The sequence below is a fragment of the Plectropomus leopardus genome, chromosome 17 (genome assembly GCF_026936395.1).
Source record: "Plectropomus leopardus strain MGB_pleo_1.0 chromosome 17, ASM2693639v1, whole genome shotgun sequence".
NCBI lineage: Eukaryota > Metazoa > Chordata > Actinopteri > Perciformes > Serranidae > Plectropomus > Plectropomus leopardus.
This window is the reverse complement of record NC_142192.1, coordinates 18,457,325-18,479,831: the sequence shown is the minus strand read 5'-3', so window position 1 is coordinate 18,479,831 and position 22,507 is coordinate 18,457,325. Positions and strand designations below refer to the sequence as shown.

The following is a 22,507-nucleotide window of genomic DNA, read 5'->3' as shown; positions in this document are numbered from 1 at the left end:
GGTTTTTGGCATCACAATCTTACGAAAACACTGCAAAAGCAGCAGTATTTGATGAGAATGAGAACGGGCTGGATAAGCAGTTCGATGAATGAATAAATGAATGATATTACAGAAACCAAGTATGCAAAGTATTGGCAAAATGGGCACAATGAAATCAGAAGAGGTTATGAACAAGAAAGTAATGACATTTGTTTAAAAAAAAGGTACCGATTGCATTATCACATATACCCAAGGTTTTCCCTCTGTAATGGCTCATGTTTACCTGTGGTCAGAGTGCATTAACCCCACTGGGCAAAACAAATTGATCACCTTCCAAAAAAATGGCCACTCAATTGATTCCCAAACAAATGTGATGAGCTCTATCCATGGATCATCCCCTTTGGGCCTTTTGATGTGGGGAAACTTGCTGATCTGCCGTGTCCTCCTTTTCTAATAAAGCTGTCATCAGCTGCCAATGTGCACTTTCATGGCATCACTCCAAGCTGGCTGAGATCAATAGCGCCTGTCAGGGATGGGTCCCGAGGCGTAATAAGGCTGGGAGACACATGGTAAGTAGACCACATGGGGGATCTAGGCAACACTCTGATTGGATATGGACTCTGAATTCTACAGTGAGACATGACACTGTGTTTACACATGGGGAGGAAAAGAAGAAGAGAAAAGAAGAGAATTGCTCATGCATAAATATAAGATAACATGAATCTTACTAAAAAATCACAAGCCAGCGGTGACACTGATTTGTCCACTAAAAGGGGATAAACCTGATATAAAATGTATGAGATGCAGGGTGCAGCTGTATTTTCTTTTGGCACAATGGTAATGTCATAGACCCCGTTAGTGTAGTGTGATATCACCACTCTCACATAGGCCTACCATGGTTCAGTACATGCTATATATATATCTATCCATCACTTCAGAAGATCTACAGCTCTGCCAGTGTCATGCATATTTCATCAAACAACATGCAAGGCTGAGGAGCCCATAGCTCATGTAGCTTTGACATCTTTACTAACCAGGCAGCACTGATAGACACACACCGCTCTCTGTGCTCAAAAATGTACAGTTAATGTGACAGAATAAGAGTAGGAGCGATTTTTGTGCTGTACCATGCAAACACACACCCACATAATACAGGCACACAGCAGTTGATCACGTGATATACCCCTAGAAGAAGTAGTGATATTCTTTACTTAATCTTGCAGATTAATTAAACATGATACAGCATGTCAGAAGAACTTCCCTGTTCCTCAGAGACTTCTTTGTATGCAAAATCAGCCAAAACTTGTTTTTCATTCTAAGACGAATTCATTTTATATGAGAGAGTACATCATTGCAAATACAGTGTTCCCATGTTTGAAGCCTTGCTATTCCTCATAGATAAGATGAAGGCAGCTGATCATCTGGGGAGCAAAAGAGCTGAGATAGCTGTATAATGAAGTGATTATAAATAGAAGTCAACAGCCATGTTAGCAGCTAGGCGACTTAGGCACAGTGGTGCTTTGAGTGAAATGCTAATATTAGCATGTAAACATGCTTACAGTGACAATTCAAACATGCTGATGTTGTCCAGGTATAATGTTTACCATGTTAAACATCTTAGTTTAGTGTGCTATCATGCTAACAATTGCTATGTAAACACACATAGCAGCTGTAGCAAAAGGGGATATTTTTCTATTTGCAGGTATTTAGTCATTAACTAAAGCACTGGACAATTAAAATTTTGACCTGATGATGGTACAAGAGGACACACAAAAACTTCACAGAAGCACACACATCCAGACGACAAAAACAGGTAGTGCTGGACAAGAGATAATACAGGGGAAGAAAAAACAAAGACCGCACACTAGATAATGATGCCATGAATATTTAATATAATTACCACCAAGTTGATGTTTCAAGCTACATGCTCTTCATCAATCTTTTTTTTATTTTTCAGTTTGATGAAGAGCATGTATCTCCAAATGTCACATAGGTGGTACTTATGTTAAACATTCAAAGGTGCATGATCTAGTGTGTGGACTTTGCAAGAGGAAACGTCATGGAATCACCAGTTCATCCTGAGGGACCAGGAATGTTTCTACCATTTTTCATGGCAATCTACCCAACATCTTCAATAGTTCTTTTGATATTTCACAAGACCACAAATGTTAACCTCATGGTGTTCAAGGAAAATCACAAAAGTCATTTTGAGTTATCCTCTGGAAATCATGAATGCTGGTACATTTGGTGCAATTCATCAAGTAGATATTGGATATTTCACCTGATTGGATTCGTCTTCTGGGAACCATGAATGCATGAAGAAAATATCATGGCAAGACATCCAATAGTTTTCTATACATTTCACTAAAGACCACAAATATCAGCCTGTGACACTTTATAATGTAGCCAATGTGGAAGTACCAAAAAACTGAAGAAAAAGGTTTTGGTCAGGAATTTCAGGTGGACATGCTCCATGTCCACCTGTCACACCTCCCACCTCCACCCTCTCATCCAAATATGGTCACATAAGGCTTCAACAATCCCAAACTGTGAGGGCCAAAATTATGAATCTAAGACTTCCAAACTGGAGGCCAAAGACCAATGGCTGACTTCACAGTAGCTAGGTCCATTTTTTTCTGCTTAGATAACCCCAGTAATGAGTCCTAAAACCAAGAAATCTGTTAGCATACTGTGCGGTTCCCTCGTCTCAAAGTTTTTTGAATGTTAAGCCTTATAAGGTCATTAACACAAGCTTAAGGGACTTCCATGTTTTGTTCTACTACATGAAATATGTCAGTAAACACCCCACTCACAAAATTTGAAATTTTTATATGTCTTTAAAAAGACATATAAAAGAGTTGCTAAAAAGTGGCTAAATGAGACTTCACAGGGTCATCACGCCAAACCGCACCAAACACGGCTACAACCTTGTAGCAGTGGCAACGCAAACGTAGTGTAGTTTGTTTTAGCAATAGCTTTTTACTTCTGGTGATTGCATTTAGGCTTTCAAAAACCTGAAAGTAGTGTTCATGTATGAAGATTATCTTGCTGAACAAAACGTGTAAGAAGCACAAACTTTTGTTGACCACAGAGCTTATTTTCTGCAATTATCCAAAATCCAGTGGAGAAATTCCATAGGTTTTTTGACAAGGGAACCAGAGCTTCCATGTTGGCCTACAGAAAAATGACATCCCCGGGGCACTCTATTGGTGGTACTAGAGGATATAACCAGAAGGCAGAGGATCAACAAAATGAGTAAGATTAATCCTCTATGGACCATGAATGTCTGCAAAAAATTTAATTCCAATTCCTTGAATAGATTTTGAAATATTTCAATCTGGAAAAGTGGTGGACCAACTGTCATTTCTATCACGAAATGAATAGCTGGCTAATAAAACGATGGGTTTCGACACGCAATTCTCTAAAGATGAATATTCAACTCCTTAGAGCCACCTTATGTCAGTGCATAAAGAAAGACTTGGTAGAATCTGTTCCAGCCTGCTTTCCTACAGGCAACGGGTGCAGTTAATCATTTAGCAAAGCAAGGTAAGGTTGATTTAACACTCCCACCATTACTTATTCATGTAAAAAGAAATCACAAACATGGCCATGATTTGTTGGCTGTCAGTAGTTTCTTTTTTCTAAAGGGACCTTAGATGTCAAGTAAATAGATCCAGTCATTTTCTTGTTTTTCATGCGGTTTCATTTCACCCGCCTATGTGCTTTTAGTATGCAGGTTTTATCAAATGACAACAAAAAGTTCCAGCGATTTTTCATCCTCACACTAATAAAATAATTTCTTAACCAATCTGGTGTTCCACCCCATCTCTCAATGTTCCCATTCCCCAATTGGACCTGAATTATTAAGTTCTCTGATGTACACTTGGGACTGAATAAGTCATAAAGTACAATAGTGCATGTGTCCAACAGTGAGGAACTGAAGTTGAAACTGGCAATTAGTTTCACTGATAACTGTACCGGCGGAAAGGAACACACCGAACACAGGAAGGCATAACACATCTCGTGAATGGAAACAGTCCCATTACTCTCTGTCAGCTGTCCTCACTTCTCTCCTCGCCATTCATCTATGAATGTAATGACCAAAGAGAGAGAAAGACGCTTATGCGTCAGGATGATTCACTGTCAATTTACAGGGCTTTTTACAAAGCTCTTCTCTGTGCAGTAGTCAGGCAGATGGACCCAGCCCCCTAACTCTTCTTACAATCTGCATATTGACACATATGATGGTGCAGGGCTGATTGGGAACGACTATGAGGAGATGACTTCTCAGCAAAGACTTTAATTTGACTGAGTGCGGTGTCAGAGGCTGATAACTGGGCTGGCCATTAGCAGTTGGATTTGTATAGACTGTGTTATGACATGTGATATGGTGCTGAAAAGTGTTATGGCTACCATGGCTGTTTTTAAATTTGCGCTATCATACGGTAAATGCATTTGAATAAAATACTTGTTTATGATCAATCACTATTTCAATCTCTTGGCGGCATTAGAAAGCCATTGGGTTTAATGGTTACAGCAGTGTGCAGCCTCACTTTTGTCAAAATTGATTTAAGATATGAAATCAAGTCTTCAAGCAACCTTTTATTCACACCTCAAACTCTTTGCATCTCCCAAAAGAGATTGGCTTGTTTTTAAAATGTGAACTTTTCTATCTAGTATATTGCCAAGATGTGCCTCAAGGTTTTGCATCATCGCGATTTTACAGAATAAGCAGTAAAAACATAGAATCTGAATTATGGCAATATCCAGGGCTTTTTTGGGTTAGCTATACAACAACACATCTGTAAACAAAGCACCACCAGGGGTCTGGGCCTTGCCTAAGACAACTAGACCGGCTGCAGACTTTCCAATCAGAACAAAAACAAAGCTAGATCTCTGTGTGTAGTTTGCTTAGCAAACAGAGCTCTTTCTGATAAGCATATTTTAATATAAATCACTGTAGGGGTGCACCATCAGGAGAGGCAAATAATAACTGTTATGGGCCCCCCGAAAAATAGTTTTGGGAAAAAACGGGGCCCCCGATGGCCACTCATCTTGGCACATTTTCCAATGATAACTTCAAACCCCTTAATCCTCTAATAAAAGCCCTATACAGTATACTGCCATGTCAACAAAAAAACCCAAAATGCCCCCCCTCTGTTTCCATATAACAGCTGGGTACATTTAAAAAGTACAGGGCCTTGATGGGCTTCTTTGCCTGCCCCCACCCCAGAGTCTGTGTTGGCCACTGCTGACGTGATCAAATTATAGCACTGTAAACCATTATGGAAGGTTAATTCAACTAAATACAGTACTTCGTATTACCAAGCAGCTTCTTTATTATTAACTTTGTGGTATGTGTGTGTGTACTACAGCTCTCCTTTTGCACAAAGTACATTTGTAAGTTTGTTTACAACAAATAAATATGTTTCCCACCTCTAAATATATCACAGAAATTGATGTCAAATACAAGGAGTTTTTATTTGTATCAGTCCCTCATTATTTGGTACTTGCTGTTATTTCCATTTTTTCAGTTAATTTTAGCTGGATGTTACCATTTCCCAGAGTTGATTTGGAGGCACCTGCACCTGTTGCGCAGGGTGTGGGTACTGACTCCTAATTATGAATTGAGAGCAGCTTGGTACATCAACCTTCCTAAGGGTTTAAGACAGGAGAGGAAACACACACTTAGGGCTCTCTGATCAATCAAATGTAGACCTCATGTTAGCAGACAGAAACTCTTGTCTCTGAGCCCTTTTAAGACTTTAGTACTGTCTTTTCCACCCTGTTTGAGAGCGATTTTATGCCTTCTAAAACCTCTTTACATGAGGTCACCTGCATTTAGGCAATTCTTCATGTTTTTGTGCAAACATTTTGCTTGCTGGGGCACCCAGTAGCTCACCTGGTGGTGTGTGCCCCATGTGCACAGGCGATGTTCTGTTCACAGTGGCCACGGGTTTGATTCCAACCCACAACTCTGCTGCATGTCGTCCACTCTCTCCCCCTTTCACTTGTCCTGTCAAATAAAGGGGGACATTTTTTTTTAAGTGTTTGCCTAATGATCACCCAACATCCGTAGGCTTAATACAATTATTTTGTTTCTAGGTTTAAATCACGAGACCCCTCGATAACCCCTACCCCCATATATAAACACATTTGTTTGTCATTAAAAACGCATTCATTGTCATTAAATATTCATTTGTTTATCTCTGAGGAGGTTCTTTCCATTATGAAGGATCTCATGATATTAGTTTCTACATGTGAAACTAATATAAATATATTATATTATGTGGTTGGAAACTGGTTTCTGACCAGCTAAAATCTGGAGAATTAGTTTTAACCGCCACATCTTGTTACAACTTGCCCCACTGCTGGGGTAAGTTGTAACAATAACAGTTAAGTATTTTAATAATATACAATTACAAAAAAAAAATCAAATGACAAAAACAACTGATACATGTAGTACTCTAACAATCAATTCCTACAATGGTCTAATTTGCTAACCTGGACCTGTCAGATGTATTGTATGTTTCATTGAGTGAGTCCAAAGCTGTCAAGTCTGCTGCCTCAGTCAAGTAACCAGTCAGGGAATCTGAAAACTTTTTGTCAGCTGTGACAGCCTACACAGAGTTGTGTTGATCCTCTTTCTCTGAGGTTTTGTAATTTCTTGCAGTGTCTGCTTAGTGTCACAAAGCAGATAGAGTATTATTTTGGGACAACCCTTACTGTTTTCCCCTGCCTCACCTCATCTGATGCTACCTTTAAAATGTGTGCCAGCACAACTCGATCAGATACTCCCACCAGCTCTCCTGGCATGCTGAAAAGGAGTAAGATACACAGAGAAAATTTGTTTAGTTGTCCTTGGGGTTAGTTGTAACACTTTTTAAAAATCTGTTACAGCCATCCCCACCCCCGTCAGCCATTGTTGATGTAGCTGTGGCAGTGTGGTGGTTTCAAATTAGAAAGATGAAATACGTCACTTTTTAGTGGAGAGGCTACTGTCTAATCCGATAAATGACATATTTCTTATATCAACAGTATCCGTACCAATCAAATTATAGATTCGGTTCGGAAAAATTACTTTCACATACGCAATTTCAATGTGAAATTTCAGGTGCAAGGTCAGGACGGAATTTTTCATACAAGAAATCGATTACATAACTCATAATCAACAACATGAAAAGAGTCAGCAGACTGTAGCTCCCTTCGGTGCATGTGGATGTGTAAATAAAATGCACATTTCTTTCAATGCTATTCTTCTTGTCCAGCATCTGCCTCACACAGTTTTTGGATGTGTGTGACTATTATGCTTCTCATTACATAACTCTTAGGTCACGCCAAGCGGTGAAAGTGGTGGTGTTACAAGTAGTCCGTTGTTGCAACTGTATCCAGACTCACCTACTTTAGTTGGCAGAAATGGAGCTAATTTTAAATGTGTTACGTAAGTTTGGGTGGTTTCAACTACAGCTACAATCATTTTTTTTCATAAAATTATGATATATTTTGTTTCCAAATTTTAAAGTGAAAAGAAACTAATCACCATAACTGTGCAATGGATGTATGGGAGTAAAAAGTACAAGATTTCTCACAGAATTTAGTAGAAAGAATGTAAAGTAGCAGAAAATGGAAATACTCAAATAAAGTACCCTACCTCAAGTGCAATACTTTAGTAGTGTAGGCTACTTTCCACCACTGCCTCATCCTTTTTTATTTTTTACATTGATTTTACTAAACATTATTTGACTTAAACATAATTCCTCCACATGTTACAGTTTGATTATTTAATATGCTAGAAGACAGTAGCAAAATTGATCATACTGATGAGCTGTGAGTTCATCCAAATCATCAATACAGATGACGTAGAAGGAGTTTAGGGAATTGTATCACATTTCAGGCATGTATGGAGCGCCATTGATCGGTGCGCCATGTGCTTCTCGGAAACAAGGTGACTGGCGCCATTGCGTGGCATCATGGAAAATTACACGAGTCTGCATCGCACTCATATAGTCCCGTTAGTGAGCTGATAAGTGCTCTTTGGCTGCCGCGCCTATATAACTTAAATAATGTTTATAGCGGATGATAAGAGGCTGGTCTATTTTCTCAGTGGGGAAAAAATGCGTGTAAGTCGGTTCTTGGTTTAATTATGTTGCTGTAATTATGGGGTTATTTGTTATAAAAGTGCTGCACTGACTGAATTAAAGTGTTTCATTTCCCCCTTGAAAACATGGCATTTAAACCATCTCACTCTTTTAGATGTGTTTCCTGCCTCGACATCTTAATCTTATTTACCTCTAACCTTTAATAAGGGAAGTAAGGCGATATTCCCATTTAATTAATGCAAAGTTGGAGCTCGTACGCCCGAGCGCAGTTACCCAGAGTTACTTTGAGTTCATCCATCCCATTTCCTGGACGTAGTTCCTGAGGGAGGGCCAAAGAAGCGGGCATGGGAAAGTTCTCCCCACTTTTTCCGATTACATTGGTTCTTTTTAAAGAAAACTCGAGCTGTAGACCGCCACTGTGGGAGACGTCCAGAGGACACTGAGTGCTGAAACAAAGTAGGCTGCGCCAATAAGACAGAGACGAACCCCGCTTCACGAGAGAGAAAGGTAGGCATCGTTTCTAATTAGGAGCAAAAAAAAAACAGATTATTGTTGTTCATGTGACCAAAAAACAGCAGTTATATTGTGAATATTGTGAGGACATAATAATGTCCGTGCAGTCCTCAGTGGTTGTCAGCGATTGGACTGTTATAGGCTACATCTGATATTGTTTATAACCCCACAAAGTATTACATTTCCAGTGCCTAACATACTTTTTATTCACTTTTGGGAGGTTACTGGGCTACTTTTGTGTTATTTTATCACCGTCTGTACTTTTAGTGACTTACAGGGTAAACCTTTTAAAGTCCAGTTGACACTATTAGTCCTCCAATATAAATGTTAGTGAATATGGTTTATAATATTACATTTTCTGGTTATTTTTACCCTGTTTTATTGTAGATTTTTTCTAATAGCACATGATTTCTTTAAACATAATAAAATGACTTTTGAAGTAGACTAATCATTTGAAAAGCCTGTTGTGACTTGTGGCACTAATTTTCTTTTCTTTTTCTTTTTTTTTTTTTTATGGTCAATGTTTTATTGTAGAGCAGATCCGGTGCCCTGGGCAAGTTTACCCTGCTCGAATAAAGTATAAACTTATATATATATATATATATATATATATATATTTAAACAAACAAGACCTAATTAGAAATAAACACAAATTAACATCTTAATAAACAATACAAAGCAATAAATAAACAAAAAACATGCCATAGTCTAAAATTGTAAGTGAAAATTTCCTAATTTTGTCTGCTTTATAATTCATTTTTTTCTTTGTTTTACACTGGACCCCAGATGGCTTTTGCCTTCTTATTTTCTCTGTTACATGTTCTGACTGTGATGATCACTCACTGGTGAACACATTAAGGTTAACTGAATTGCAGGATGACAGTTGGTACCCCCACAACAGGCTGGCCATTAGCATGAGATCTTTGGATCATTTTTCCATTATATGGATTGGTCCACTTGTCAATTTCGGGCTTGTTCGGCAGGCCAGAATCCATGACAATCCATTGTCTTATCTCATCCTGTCAGAAGAGTTTGTATTTTCACTGTATGGGACATTTTCTTTTCTCAGAGGGGAAGAAAAAACAAAAAACATAAATAGTCTAAACAAGTGGACAAGTGTCAAAGTGGTGCCTGAACTCCCCCTCACAGGATGTTTATGCAGATGTGTGTGTGCATGTGTGTACACACACACACACACACACAAACTGAGATCCCCAACAAGTCACTGACTGTCTCATTCATCATTAACAGCCCTAATTTAATACACGATACATTTATGAAATCAGTCACTGTATGATTTGATTCAGCTTCAATTGATTAATTAGAAAAATCTGCGCAGTTGTATATAATTACGTTGTATAATGTAAAAGTACAAGTGGCCTTTCTTGGACTCATTCACCCCAGTTTTACTCTTAATGGTGAACACTTTTTCTTTCATATTAAATGTCAGCTTTAGTACCATGTGTTTTTGCTTTAGTTCATTTTAGTGTATGGAGGCCTTTTTTCATATTTTGATGATGGGGAGTTGTAGCCCACCCTAACGATGATGTGAGCTCATGGAAAAACTAATAGGGGGGGGGGGGCTGCAGCCAGAGACACGTGTTCCCCAGTAAAAAAAGATTATACTAAAAAGGTTGGAGAGAGTTAGCTCATTTGTTTGCTTATAGAAATCGTTAAACACTTGTGCATTAGCTTTGCGTTCGAAAAAACCCTTGAGAATTTTGCAGTGGAAATAAACTACGCCAGTTAGGTGTTAAGTGGGAAATTGAAGCCAGTCTGTTCAACAGTGGAGCAGTGCATATACGTACAGGCAGGTATGATAGGGTCCAGGTACCCACGTCACATTTAGAGCTCTTAAACAGATACAGCCTGAAAAATGCTGTTTTCCAACATTTCTGGGTGCCACAAATCTTTAATTCTCAAACAATCTCTTGTTCTCCCTAATCTGTATAACTGATGGTCTTAGGATCAGAGGATGTCCAGAGCTGACTGGTCCTTCCTGGAGCACCTGCTGGAGGAGGGCCAGGAGTTTTCCACAGGCGTCGGCCGCGTCTGGCTCACCGTGCTTTTCCTGTTCCGTATGCTGGTTCTGGCAACTGCAGCTGAATCTGCCTGGGATGACGAGCAAAATAACTTCGTCTGCAACACAAAACAACCTGGTTGCACTGCCGTGTGCTATGACAAAGCCTTCCCCATCTCCCACTTTCGCTACTTTGTCCTCCAAGTAATTTTTGTCTCTACACCGACGATATTCTACTTTGGATATGTGGCTATAAGGGCTGGGAGGGACAAGAAAGGAGAGGAGGATGGGGAGAAAGCAGAAGAAGGTGGTGGAGGTAAAAGAGGGGGAAAAGCAATAGAAAGGGACAATGTGGATAAAGACAATGTAGAGGAGGAGAAACAGGAGGATGCTGGGAAAGGTAGGAAAGCTGTTAAGGCTCCGTGTGAGGTTCCAAAACTGAAAGGCAGGTTGCTGTGTGCATACGCATTCAGCATCCTGCTTAAAGTCCTCCTGGAAGTCGGCTTCATCGTAGGGCTGTGGTTCCTTTACGATGGCTTCTTCATTTCAGCAAAATTTGAGTGCACAAAGGTGCCTTGTCCTCACACGGTGGACTGTTTTGTCTCACGACCCACTGAGAAGACCATCTTCACCATTTACACTCAGGTGATCGCCGCTGTATCTCTGCTCCTCAACCTTTTTGAGCTCCTCCACCTCCTTCAGCTTGCCATCTCCCATCGGCTGGAGAAACGCTACCGTGCCCAGCAGCAAAACTACCTACCTCGGTCAGAGCAGGCACCAGCCCGACAGGAGGCTCCAGAACTCCAAACAGATGGATTACAGTCCTACAGAGCAGGGAGCCATATCAACATCCCCATGCAGGGTGAGGCTGGGTGCTACGCCAACCCCTGTGAGAGCTACCGGGATTTAGCGATTGAAGTGAACTGGGGCCCAGGGGAGAATGGGAATGACCTGCTCCCCAGTTATATGAACTGCATGGGGGCTATGAAAACAACACATTCCCCTCAAGTCCATTATAAGAAACACACACACCACACTGGGAAAAACATTAAGGGACACTCAAAGCACAAGCATTATGTATGACGCAGTCAGATTTGGTGACGCATTGCTTATGGCCATGAAAGCTTTGTTTGGTTTCTTCCACCTCTACTTTTTGGTATAAATAATATCCTGCTCAAGACACTTGACTATCAGACGTGAGAGAAACAACTATTGCACTGTGAACTCGATGCCTCAGAGGCAGGCAGACATTCAAACAGAGTTTTACCAGATAAATGGGCATACTCAAAATGAAACATTTTATAATCACTCCCTAAGGCAAAGAAAATGAAAGTCCACAATGAGAGAAGATTACAGTCATAAGATGTTACATTTAATGGATTTTGATTCTGAATGTGACCGTGGAAAAAAAAACAATTTTGCAACTGGGGGTCTGCAGAGGGGCTAGAGCAGTGATACTCAACTTACAGCCCACAGGCCAAATCTGGACCCTAACAGTGTGCCCAGTGGTCCCAGAACCATTTTCTAATTCAAAATAAAACAAAGTGATTCACACTGGGAATTGTTTTTGTACTTTTAGTATACATAAGGTGCCAGAGTGCAAAAAACAGCATCAAAGTAGAGCTTTTTTAAACCAAAAACAATCCCAGTGGAGGAACCCCTGCATCCCCTGCCACATGTCCCGACTAAAACCCTAATTCCCCAAATCCTGGAAACATCCAAAAATTTGAGAAACATTCTAAAATCATAGAATTGTTCCAAATTCCCAGAAACATCTTAAAATCCTAGAAATGTGCTATAATCCTAGAAATGTCCTGAAATCCTAGAAACACATATGGGGCTGCTGCGCCTGGCCTCTGGCCCCCCCTGTCATTTTGCAAAAGTGGCCCCCAAGCAAAGCAAGTTGAGTATCCCTGATCTAGGGCTCTTGTATATGGGAGAGTTTTCAACTGAACCAGATTTAAGCATATTCCTCTGAGATTTGCACTGTAACCGCTGGAGTGCTTCGAAGCCCCCCTGCTCCTCGTCTTTCTCTCCCATAGCTCCATCCACACTGCGGAATGTACTGGTCTCTGGATCCTGCTCTGCTCCCAAGAGGATAATGGCTGCGTGGATCCAAGCACGCATGCATGCACACACGCAATGTACTTTTCCCCTTTCCCCCAGTGAGTGTCGGTCACTCGAGTTGGGGATGTGAACTAGGGGGAAGACTTAGGGGAGCCAAAACCAGAGGAATTCTGGGATTGTAAATGTGTTATCATAGCCAGTAACCATAGTCATTAAGCTAAGAAGAAAGGGTGAAAGAGTGGACCACTGCATACTGGATTATGAGGGCTGAATAATGAAAGAACGACAAGCATCCAGTTGAAAAATCAAACCTTTTTCGAGAGCTTCAGAGATCTCACAAGATGTATTAATGATTGCACATGGAATGGACTGAAAGCGGTACAGAAATGTGCTAACTAAATGAAAGGAAATGACTAATTATGTGGGAACTGTATTTGATGTTTTGAGTATTATGAAAAAGAAGTGTTATTTATTATTTTGTGAAAAATAAATTTCAAAGTTGCATATAATGACATGGTTAAATTTTGGCTTTATTGTCAACCATTATCAATAAATCACATTATATACAGCATTTTTCGTGTTATACAAAATATACACTAAACAAAAATATAAACCCAACACTTTTGTTTTTGCTTTCATTTTTCACAGGTGTAAGTTAAAGATCTAAGACGTTTTATATGCACACAAAAGACTTATGTTTCTCAAATTTTGGTTGCAAATTTGTTGAAATCTGTGCTAAATTTTTCTCCACGATAACCCATCTAACTGACACCCGATTAAACAGCGTAATTACTACACAATAGAAGGCCACTCTACAATGTTCCACTTAATCGCAGAACACAATCTTGCAAGATTTGAGGGAACGTGCCATTGGCATGCTGACTGCAGGAATGGCCACCAGAGGCGTTGTCAGTTAACTGAATATTCAACTCACTACCATGAGCCATCTCCGATGTCGTTGCGAGAAATTTGGCACTACATGCAACCATCCTCTCAACCACAGACCACATATAACTACAGCAACCCAGGACCTCCACATCCAGCAATTGGTTTGCATGGCAAAGAATGTCAAAAAATGTCTTAGGGAAGTCCAGCTGTGTGCTTGTTGTCCTTACTGTGATCTTGACCTGACAGCAGTTTGTCGACGTTGGAAAACATTTGTTTCCTTTTAACATGACCAGCCCAAGGTATACCTCATGCTGTTTAATCAGCATCTTGATTATCACACTTGGCAGGTAGATTGGTTATCCCAGAAAAGGAGAAGTGCTCAATAACATGCACATTTGCACATTTGAAACCAAAATCTGAGAGAAATAAGTCTTTTATGTGCACAAAACAATCTTAGATATTTCATTTAAAATTGTGAAAAATGGGCGCAAAAACAAAAGTGTTTATTTATATTTTTTGTCAGTGTATTAAAGATGGTTTACTGAGACTAATCTCCATACAAGTCGATCTCTTGTAACTCTAGGTACAAAATGTCCGTGTTTCTGAAGTGTGGATTGGCTGTGTCTACCTTCAGCGTCGAACCGGTATCCAAATACTGTCACAATACAGAGGCACTGAATCGCTCAAGAGAAAGCACTTTGGGAATGGTAGAAAGACGGAGGTGTGGAGAAGTGGATAAGCCTTACAGGGTATCGTGAGCAGAACCTTCTGAGAGGAAAAAATAAAGGGAGACAACCTTAATTCAATGGCTGTTTTCAAAAGCGTAGCTCTGGCTGTACAGCTCAGAAAGCCATCAATTATATGCCAGTAAAAGTTCATACGAGGTGGAGCAGCACTTAATGCTGGCTCTATTTAAAATCCCCTGGGGAGTCCTGACTGTTATGGCTGTTTTTGTGCAGAAAAATAGATAAAAATCCAGCACCGCCAACAAAGGTGCTTGACCTGACTCTGTATGAATGCAGCTATATGTCTTTTCAGGACCACAGCTGCAGTGCTCTGCTACACGGCACACATTTCCAGCAATTTACCTAACTGTCTCCATGACGATAAGCAGTTATCTATAGCAGGAAAAGGAGGTTTATGGGAAATTCAAGTGAGACAGGTTCTCATGAAACAAACTGAACTGCGTGAGGCCAAACAAGAACTGCGACAAGCAGCTTAAAACAGAAATGAATTTTTTCCCCCCTCTTTTGCAGCACTTTTATCAAAATGTTTTATGATTTAATAATAATAGGAAGACTGCTCCATCCTCAGAGTGGAATGTGTTTATTGTGGGCAGCCTGTCCCTGTGTCAAGAATAAATTGGCAGATACTGCTGAGAGAACAATCCAAACAGAGCCCGTAGAAGCTGCCCAGTTCACTGCCTGTTCACAGAACTTGGCTGGCATTCCCTTGCAGTCTTGTTATCTCAGTGCAGGTGGGTGGGTGCATGTGCGTGCATGCGTCCACGTGATTGTTCATGTATGTGTTTCCACAAAAAAGCAGGGGGTCACAGAACAGATTGCATGGTGCGATCCATATCGGCATCTCTGCTGCCAACTAAAGCCAACAGCGGAACAGCAGAGCTCCCTTTAACATCCATCTTCCTTGTAGCTGATTGAGCTGGAGGAACCCAGTGCCCTGCTCCATTCTTTGCACAGTGTAAACTCTTACCTCTTGTTCAGTGGAGCAAATATAAACCTCCAGGACAACAACATCACAGATTATTTGTTGCTCCAACAGCCATTTTTTTTTTTTGCTGCAGTCAATATCTACCCTGCAGAGAAACTGCAGCCCTCTTATAAAGCCTCCTAACAATGCAGGAGAAAGTGACATTTTAGATGTTTTAACCATATGTTCCTCTGCCAAGACAACAGATTTTTAGTGAAATTTTCTCACTTTCATTGGTTTGAGTAGCTAATAGTCACGACTAAACTATTTCCCAATCTCAGACACACACTGATTTCGGAGGATATCCTAATAAAAACCTCACAATGGAGCTATTTGTTTGTAAAGCTGCGCCAATAAAAGGACTCATGAGCTGGGAAGACCCCAATCTGTGCGACAGGTCATCCTTAACGGTTATACATGCAACCTCTGGGATCTGCTGCCATTCTGACTGTGTTTCCTGACATTGTTGGAGTTACTGCTGATGCATTTCCTCACTCTATTGGTGAAGCCACATGCTGCTGATCACACACAAAGAAAGGCACCATCTCAGTTTGGTGAAACTTAAGTGTTAAACTGACTACTTAAGGGCTTTTTTAGACAAAAATCACAAGATCCAAGAGATTTTTTTTTTTTTTTGGTGCCCTAATCTAAAGGAAGATCCGTCACTGATACACTACTTTTTTGTAACACTCATACTCATACTCATACTCACACTTTAAAAAAACTATAACCTAGATTACTAAATTCAGATTTTTTTTCCTCTTGAGGAGAAATTCAGAGCAAAAGAATAAATCAGCAGGAGTTCTTTTGCTGTGCTTATGGGCTTTTCAGAGGTTTCTCAACTCTGAGGACATATAAAAAACACGACTTGAAGTTTTCTTTTGGTGTCAAGAAAATAAGAATCAGGCTGATATAAAAGGAAGGCTGTTTCTCACAAGATAAATTTTAAGACGTATAAGAAAAGGGTCTAAATCTTAGTAATGTTAAATTGAGCTCAGTTACGTCTATGAGACAAGGGCTGGAACAAGAAGCAATCTTATTTTTTATTTTTTCCCTTCATCTGGGACACTGATATACCCTATGTAACAATCATGTTACATTCCAATTTTCTACTTTTTAACACATTTAAACATAATGACACATAGAGACACAGTAGTGTCTGACATTGATTTACCCACATATTTTAATATGTATTATAATTACTGCCTAGCACTGCAGTACACAAGCTTTTGTAGAGCTGTTAAGTCACCTGCGGGTTCTAGCAAGTCTTACAAAAGGTCGATGGTCATGCCAAGAGGCAACTATCCTTTAGGGAAGGTCTTACAGCTGTGCCCTTCACCAGGCTCTGGGGGATCTTCAAAGAGCCCTCCTACTGTATATATGCCAGGCGTCTCCAAAATGAGCCACTCTGCTGTCATACTTCCTGCCAGCTGTACTGCAGAAAGCCCTGCGTATCTCTGGGAAGATCACTGTATAAGCAGAGAAGGCATTCACACTCAAGAAGTTAGTAATGACCAATGTGACCTCAGATCACCAAACTCAGACTTTCACTCTCTCTCTCTCACACACACACACACACACACACACACACACTTACTTACATCCAGACACATAAACAAGGGACCAGCAGTGCTTAAAATAGCTAAAGGGTGAACAAGGTTGTCAAAGTTATGCAAGATCTCTATATTCGGCTGTAACTGGAAATAATGTGCCTCATGCAGCAAAGACCACTTTTCTGGGTTTAGTGTTTATGTTGTGTGTGCCAACTCCCTTTGTTTTACTCAACATACACACAATGCCAACACACAGCCCTCTCTGTATCAATAACAATGTCACGTTCAAGTCACCCAGACCTTAATTTCGTCATTTGTGCGACAACAAAACAAGACAAAAACTGCTTTGAGTTGTTCCTAAATTTAAACTCTGGACAGGAAGCAGGTCTGTATCTGTTTCCTTTTCCAGTATTGTTTTTCCCCAGGGATCGTCGTTTGGGATTGTTCACCCTGACAATTGGGCTGCAGTGGGCATTGTTGCATTGTTGTGTCCCAGCTCGCCCATATTTTGTTGACCCGGTGTCATGGCCGCCCCATCAAAGGCCAGTGAGGGAAATGGGCACGGTGCCGGCTGTGCGGCTGGAGTCAATTAAGAGGGCTGGTACCACTTATAGCTTGAGGAGTGCGTCTGTGTGTGTGTGTGTGTGTATGTGTGTGTGTGTGTGTGTGTGTGTGTGAGGTGGGGTGGAGCATGCACAAGGCACACTTGAACATGTTTATTTGTGGTCTTTCTTAAGCTGTTCGTTGTCAAGATGAATTACAGGTAGATTTTTGAGGACTTATTGAATTGCAATTGTGATTTGAGTATAGAGTGATCTTTTCAGAGTTTTTTTAAATTAAAGTTGCACTAATTAATATTTACAGGTAGCGTCTTGTGGATTTTTTAAAGATGCCACAAGTCACATATAAACACCCAGAAAACCATGTAGCAATACGGACTAAAAAAGCTGCCAGTATTTCAGCAAAACTAAGGCTTTATGTAATTCAGAACTTCCCAAACACATGCATTTTCACTGAAAAACTATTGGAGTCTGGATTTAATGAGAGTATAGATAAGTTTCAGCAAAAACACAATGTAGTTGAGAAGTACTGAGTACACAGCTGGATAAATGAGAGCATTACTGATTTACAAATTGTCATTTTGTGGAGGCATTCCTCAAATGTTAGTGGCTACAGGAGATTATGTGAATTAATTTAGGGTCTTTTTTTTTAGGGTCCCCTAATAAAGGGTCTGGGAGAAGGTATCAAGTATTTTTAAGTCAAAAGGCTCAAGTCCAAGTGACGACAAATCAATGGCGCCAAAGTCCAAGTCCAGTTGCAAGTCTTTTTTTATTTTTTTCAAGTGTAAAATCATAAATTTAGTGACTCAAATCTGATTTAAATTCTAATCATCTAACTCAAGTCCACACCTTTGGAAATGAATGGAAGATCATCACTTTTTATTTTATTTAAAGTAAACAACTGAAAGATTTTTTACAGAATGGGAACCTTTCCAAAAAAGCCTCCTGATTGCCATTCACCTTTTGTCCTCTGGGGGCAAAAATGACCCCGCCTGGTTTGACTGTTATTGAAAGCATATTGTATAAATTGTCAATCAGTTCTGTGTTACACCTTTAGTCTCACATTTACATTTTTACTTACATTTTCCCCTCGTTTTGGAATTTAGGGCCAATAGACCTTGTTTACATATGTTTAAAAAACATATTTTGATGGCAAAAGATTTCATTTGGGGTCAGAATGACCCCAGGACAACACGAGGGTTAAAACTCACCATCTAAACACAAAATGTGGTTTATATCTGATTTTTGAGTAACATATTATGTTATGTAAGTTTAGTGGAATGTTTTACATTTTTTATAATTCATGTGCAAATATATGTACCTCCAAAAGTTTTCACCTTGATTTCCCCTACAAGTGTGAGATCCTTTATATGTTTACGTTAAAGCTTCTTGTATGTGTATAAGCTTGATATACAGCAGTAAAGGTATCCCTGGATTCAGTGTGTGTGTGTGTGTGTGTGTGTGTGTGTGTGGTTGTTTAATGAGGGATGTGGTGCCCTTCCAGCAGGCAGACGGCTCTATTGTTCCTGCAGCAAAGGGAACACCGTCTCCGGCCTGTCCACTCAGGATGTTGGATTGGACCTCCTTAAAGAACAAAAAGGAAAAGCCAGCATCACCCGCACCCATTATCCCCATCATCCAGCAAGAACAATGGAGCACCTCCAACATCCCCCTCCTTTCCCAGGAGCCTCGGTGCTCAGTTCCCACAGTACTGTCCAGTTTTGGACCATTGTTAGACAGCCGACCTGTCCTCTGATTGTTCCCGGGAGGACACACACACCTTTCACACACCTAAACACACCGCACTGCTTGTTAACTCTCACTATAATTTAGCTGCACTTCCACCTCCATCCTCACATGGTTTCACATGGAAACTTCCACCAGCTTGCAGTAATTGCCTCTCTGAACGTGCACAAGCGGGGTCACCCGAGTGGAGCCGGTCGTTCCACTGATAGCAAACTTAAGAGGGGAGTAAAAGCTGATGATTGCCGATAGCAAAGCATTCTCCTCTCCGGTGCCAATGTAAATCTGGGCCTCATAATCGTTCCCCATTCACTAGCTGGCAGGGTAACGTAGCAGAACTTATCCTGGCACACTGGAAAGGTTATCATCCATTAAGAGAGCTCCTGCGGCACGGGAGAGATGGACCTTTTCTGTTTCATTATTTAACACAGGAACGGCCGCAGGACTGGAGTAAAAGTGTCAACAAAACAATCATTAGAGTTCTCTCTAAGTGTGTGTGAGTTATCATGTGTTGGTTTTAAAAAGCTTCATAAAGTTTTCTCATTTCGTGGCTTTTTACGACACCAGTAACTTCGTCTTCAATCGATGCTGAATTCTTATTAAAGTCTTTGTTGTGTGACCACATCACTACTCTTGTTTTAATAATGAGGATGGTAAAGATTTTCTTGATTGGATGCGTGGAAACTTTCCCCTCTTCCTGCCTACACAGGGAGATCAAAGGTCATACAGGCAACATCACTAAAGAGCACGAGTTTAGCAACAGTCATCCTTCATATTAACAAGAATATTCAATATAATGATAAGTCTCTTTATTTTGGGAAATGGTATGACAGTGGTATTGTATTGGTTAGACAACTTGTTAATACTGAGGGAGAGATTCAGGCGTATAATGAATTCCTATCCAAATTCAGCAATCCATTTTTGCTGGTTTGCCAAGGGGGTGATGCAGCTTCTGAGAGGTAATCAAAGATTTAACCATCAGCTCATCTAATAAAAGTATATTCATCAGAGAAGTTGATGTTACCACAATAAATATTCAAAAATAACCCAAAAAAAACCAAATAAGAACTTCGTACAAGTTTGGTTAGTTAAGGAAACATTTTAATAATAAAGTTAAAGAGGTTTTCTTTAAACTATCAATCAAATATATCCAGCAAAAAGACACTGAGTGAGATTTAGGCTTTATATTGAATATTCTCACTTTAATTCTTGTGAATTAGAAGAACAAACAATCTGTCATTTGTTTTATAACTGTATGTATACCAGAATATTTTGAGTGGATGTTCAAATTTGTATAAAATGGAAAACTGGACAAATAATTCAATAGCAGGATAAAGACATTTTTATGTATATCAAAAGCTAGGAGGTAAAAATATAAAATGCATCATTTTTTGTGCAATTACTCTGACTTGTGGGAAAATTCCACATCCACACGAGGAGATGGGTGAAATCTTAATTTTGTTTTTCTTTTATCTTTTTCTTTATGCATGTACCCCTGGCATGTTCACTTTGTTGTATATATGTAAAAAAAAAAAAAAAAAAGTCGTCCTACATATTCTTTCAGCACTGTAATGTTCCATATATGCATACCATATTTTCAATCATCACAAAACAGAAATCACCAGGCTAAGAAGGTGAATAATTGTTTTTGTTGGACTACAATATAAATCTGTTATTGATGGATAGTGAGACAGAGAAAGCAATGCTGCCCTTAAAAGGAAAAGTTAATTTTATCGTTGTGTTGTTCTGCTGATGCTCGTATCAGGAATGTTTTCACAGAACTATCTGTGTTTTTGTACTTGAAGCTCTTTAGTGATAAAATTAACAAAATTGGCAAATAGCAGCAAGACTAACATGGATCTCTATACAAACGCATCAACGAGGGCTGCTCATACACTCGTCAGCCACTGTGGCAACACTAACTTGCACATTATGCTAATACAATCACAGCTTCACCCAAGTTGATCGCAAATGCCTGTTTGCATGTGATAGACCCTATTCTTCAATCACTGCTAAACTAATCCAGGCTAACGCGCTGTTATCAGCTATAAATTATTGTTTGTTCTAGCTAAATGGGTTGTCTAAACGGAGATTAGGATTGATTGGTTAATCTCAGGAAAAACAGTGCATTCCTTGTTTGAAATGAAATCAACATGAGAGTACACATGAATGTCTTCGGCACAAATTAATGACTAAGTGCAGCACTTAGCGTAAGGTTAATGAGCTGGTTGGCCTCCTAGGATCCACTGGGGTTAAAGATTAATGGACACAAGTGTCCATTTTTTCACATTGCTACTGGTATTACTGTTGTTTAGCAATTAGTTATTGTTAGCGAATGCAGTTGTACATTGTGGAGTTTCAGCAATGATTTTTCAGTAGACAATTTTAGTTTGTAGTTCACCTTCTCAAATGAACTTATTCCAAATACAATAAACGGTTTCAACTTAATATACTCTCTACCACAAATCGTACATTTCAATGTTCAAATGTTGAATGGCCATTGTAGTTAAAGATAGTTAAAAATATACAAAGCAGTATTTTCCTAAAAAACAACCTGCCCTCTGCCTGTATTTTTTCATTCTCTTTTTATTTTCTGTGTTCAGACGTATGGGTGTGTATCCCAGCATTGCTTAGGTGACGTCATATTTCATAAAACCATGGCGACCTTTTGTCAGAAGATAAGCAGCAGGCATCCAAGAGACACTGCTGAAAGACGCTAATATTGTGAGGTGAAACACTAAAAGGTATGGCTCTTGGTTCCTCCAGTCAACATGTCCAAGTATACTTGTATACTGAACCCCAAATTGCCCCTGATGACTTGTATAATAGCCTATAAATGTGGTGGTGAATATGCAAGTCCATTTACTATAAACCAGAGTGAATCTGGGTTTAGCTTTTACTTTTACGGGCGAGTGTGTTTACAAACAGCAACCTACAGTCTTTCATAGTATGTCATGTTTTATGGTTCCATTGGCCTTTTAACCTTTTAACAAAGGTTTAAGGTTGTTTTTAAAGAGCACTGACTGCTTTACATTTATCATATACAGGAAAATGAATCTTTATAGTGAAAATTAAATTGTGATAATGGCCCTCACAGATTGTGACGGTTCTCAGTACCTGATGAATTCTCATCTAAAATCATTATACCATCATCATTATACCTATAACAATATAGACATTTGGTTTACCCTATTTTGATCAACCCTTTTGGAGGTTTGGGCTTCAGGATTTTCTGCTTACAGACGGACTGAAAAATCCAGATTTTTTAATAGGTTTTGGTCTTTTTCTCATCGTTGCATGTCATACCAGAGGGAGAACACAAAAATTTCAACAAATAAAAATCCTAATGGGAATGAGTTGTCCGTTTCCCTATTT

General features: G+C 39.7%; 1 protein-coding gene across 1 annotated transcript; it reads left to right on the top strand.

Moving 5' to 3' along the window:
- The first annotated feature begins 8,435 nt into the window (after positions 1-8,435).
- Positions 8,436-13,187, top strand: gja4 (gap junction protein alpha 4). The gene is made up of 2 exons (XM_042506334.2): positions 8,436-8,585; positions 10,558-13,187. The coding sequence occupies exon 2, from the start codon at positions 10,567-10,569 to the stop codon at positions 11,692-11,694; it is 1,128 nt and encodes a 375-aa protein (XP_042362268.2). The 5' UTR covers positions 8,436-8,585; positions 10,558-10,566; the 3' UTR covers positions 11,695-13,187.
- Positions 13,188-22,507: the final 9,320 nt, after the last annotated feature.

Excerpts from the sequence above, each read along its gene's own strand:
- gja4 (XM_042506334.2), top strand. The coding sequence starts at position 10,567 with ATGTCCAGAGCTGACTGGTCCTTCCTGGAGCACCTGCTGGAGGAGGGC.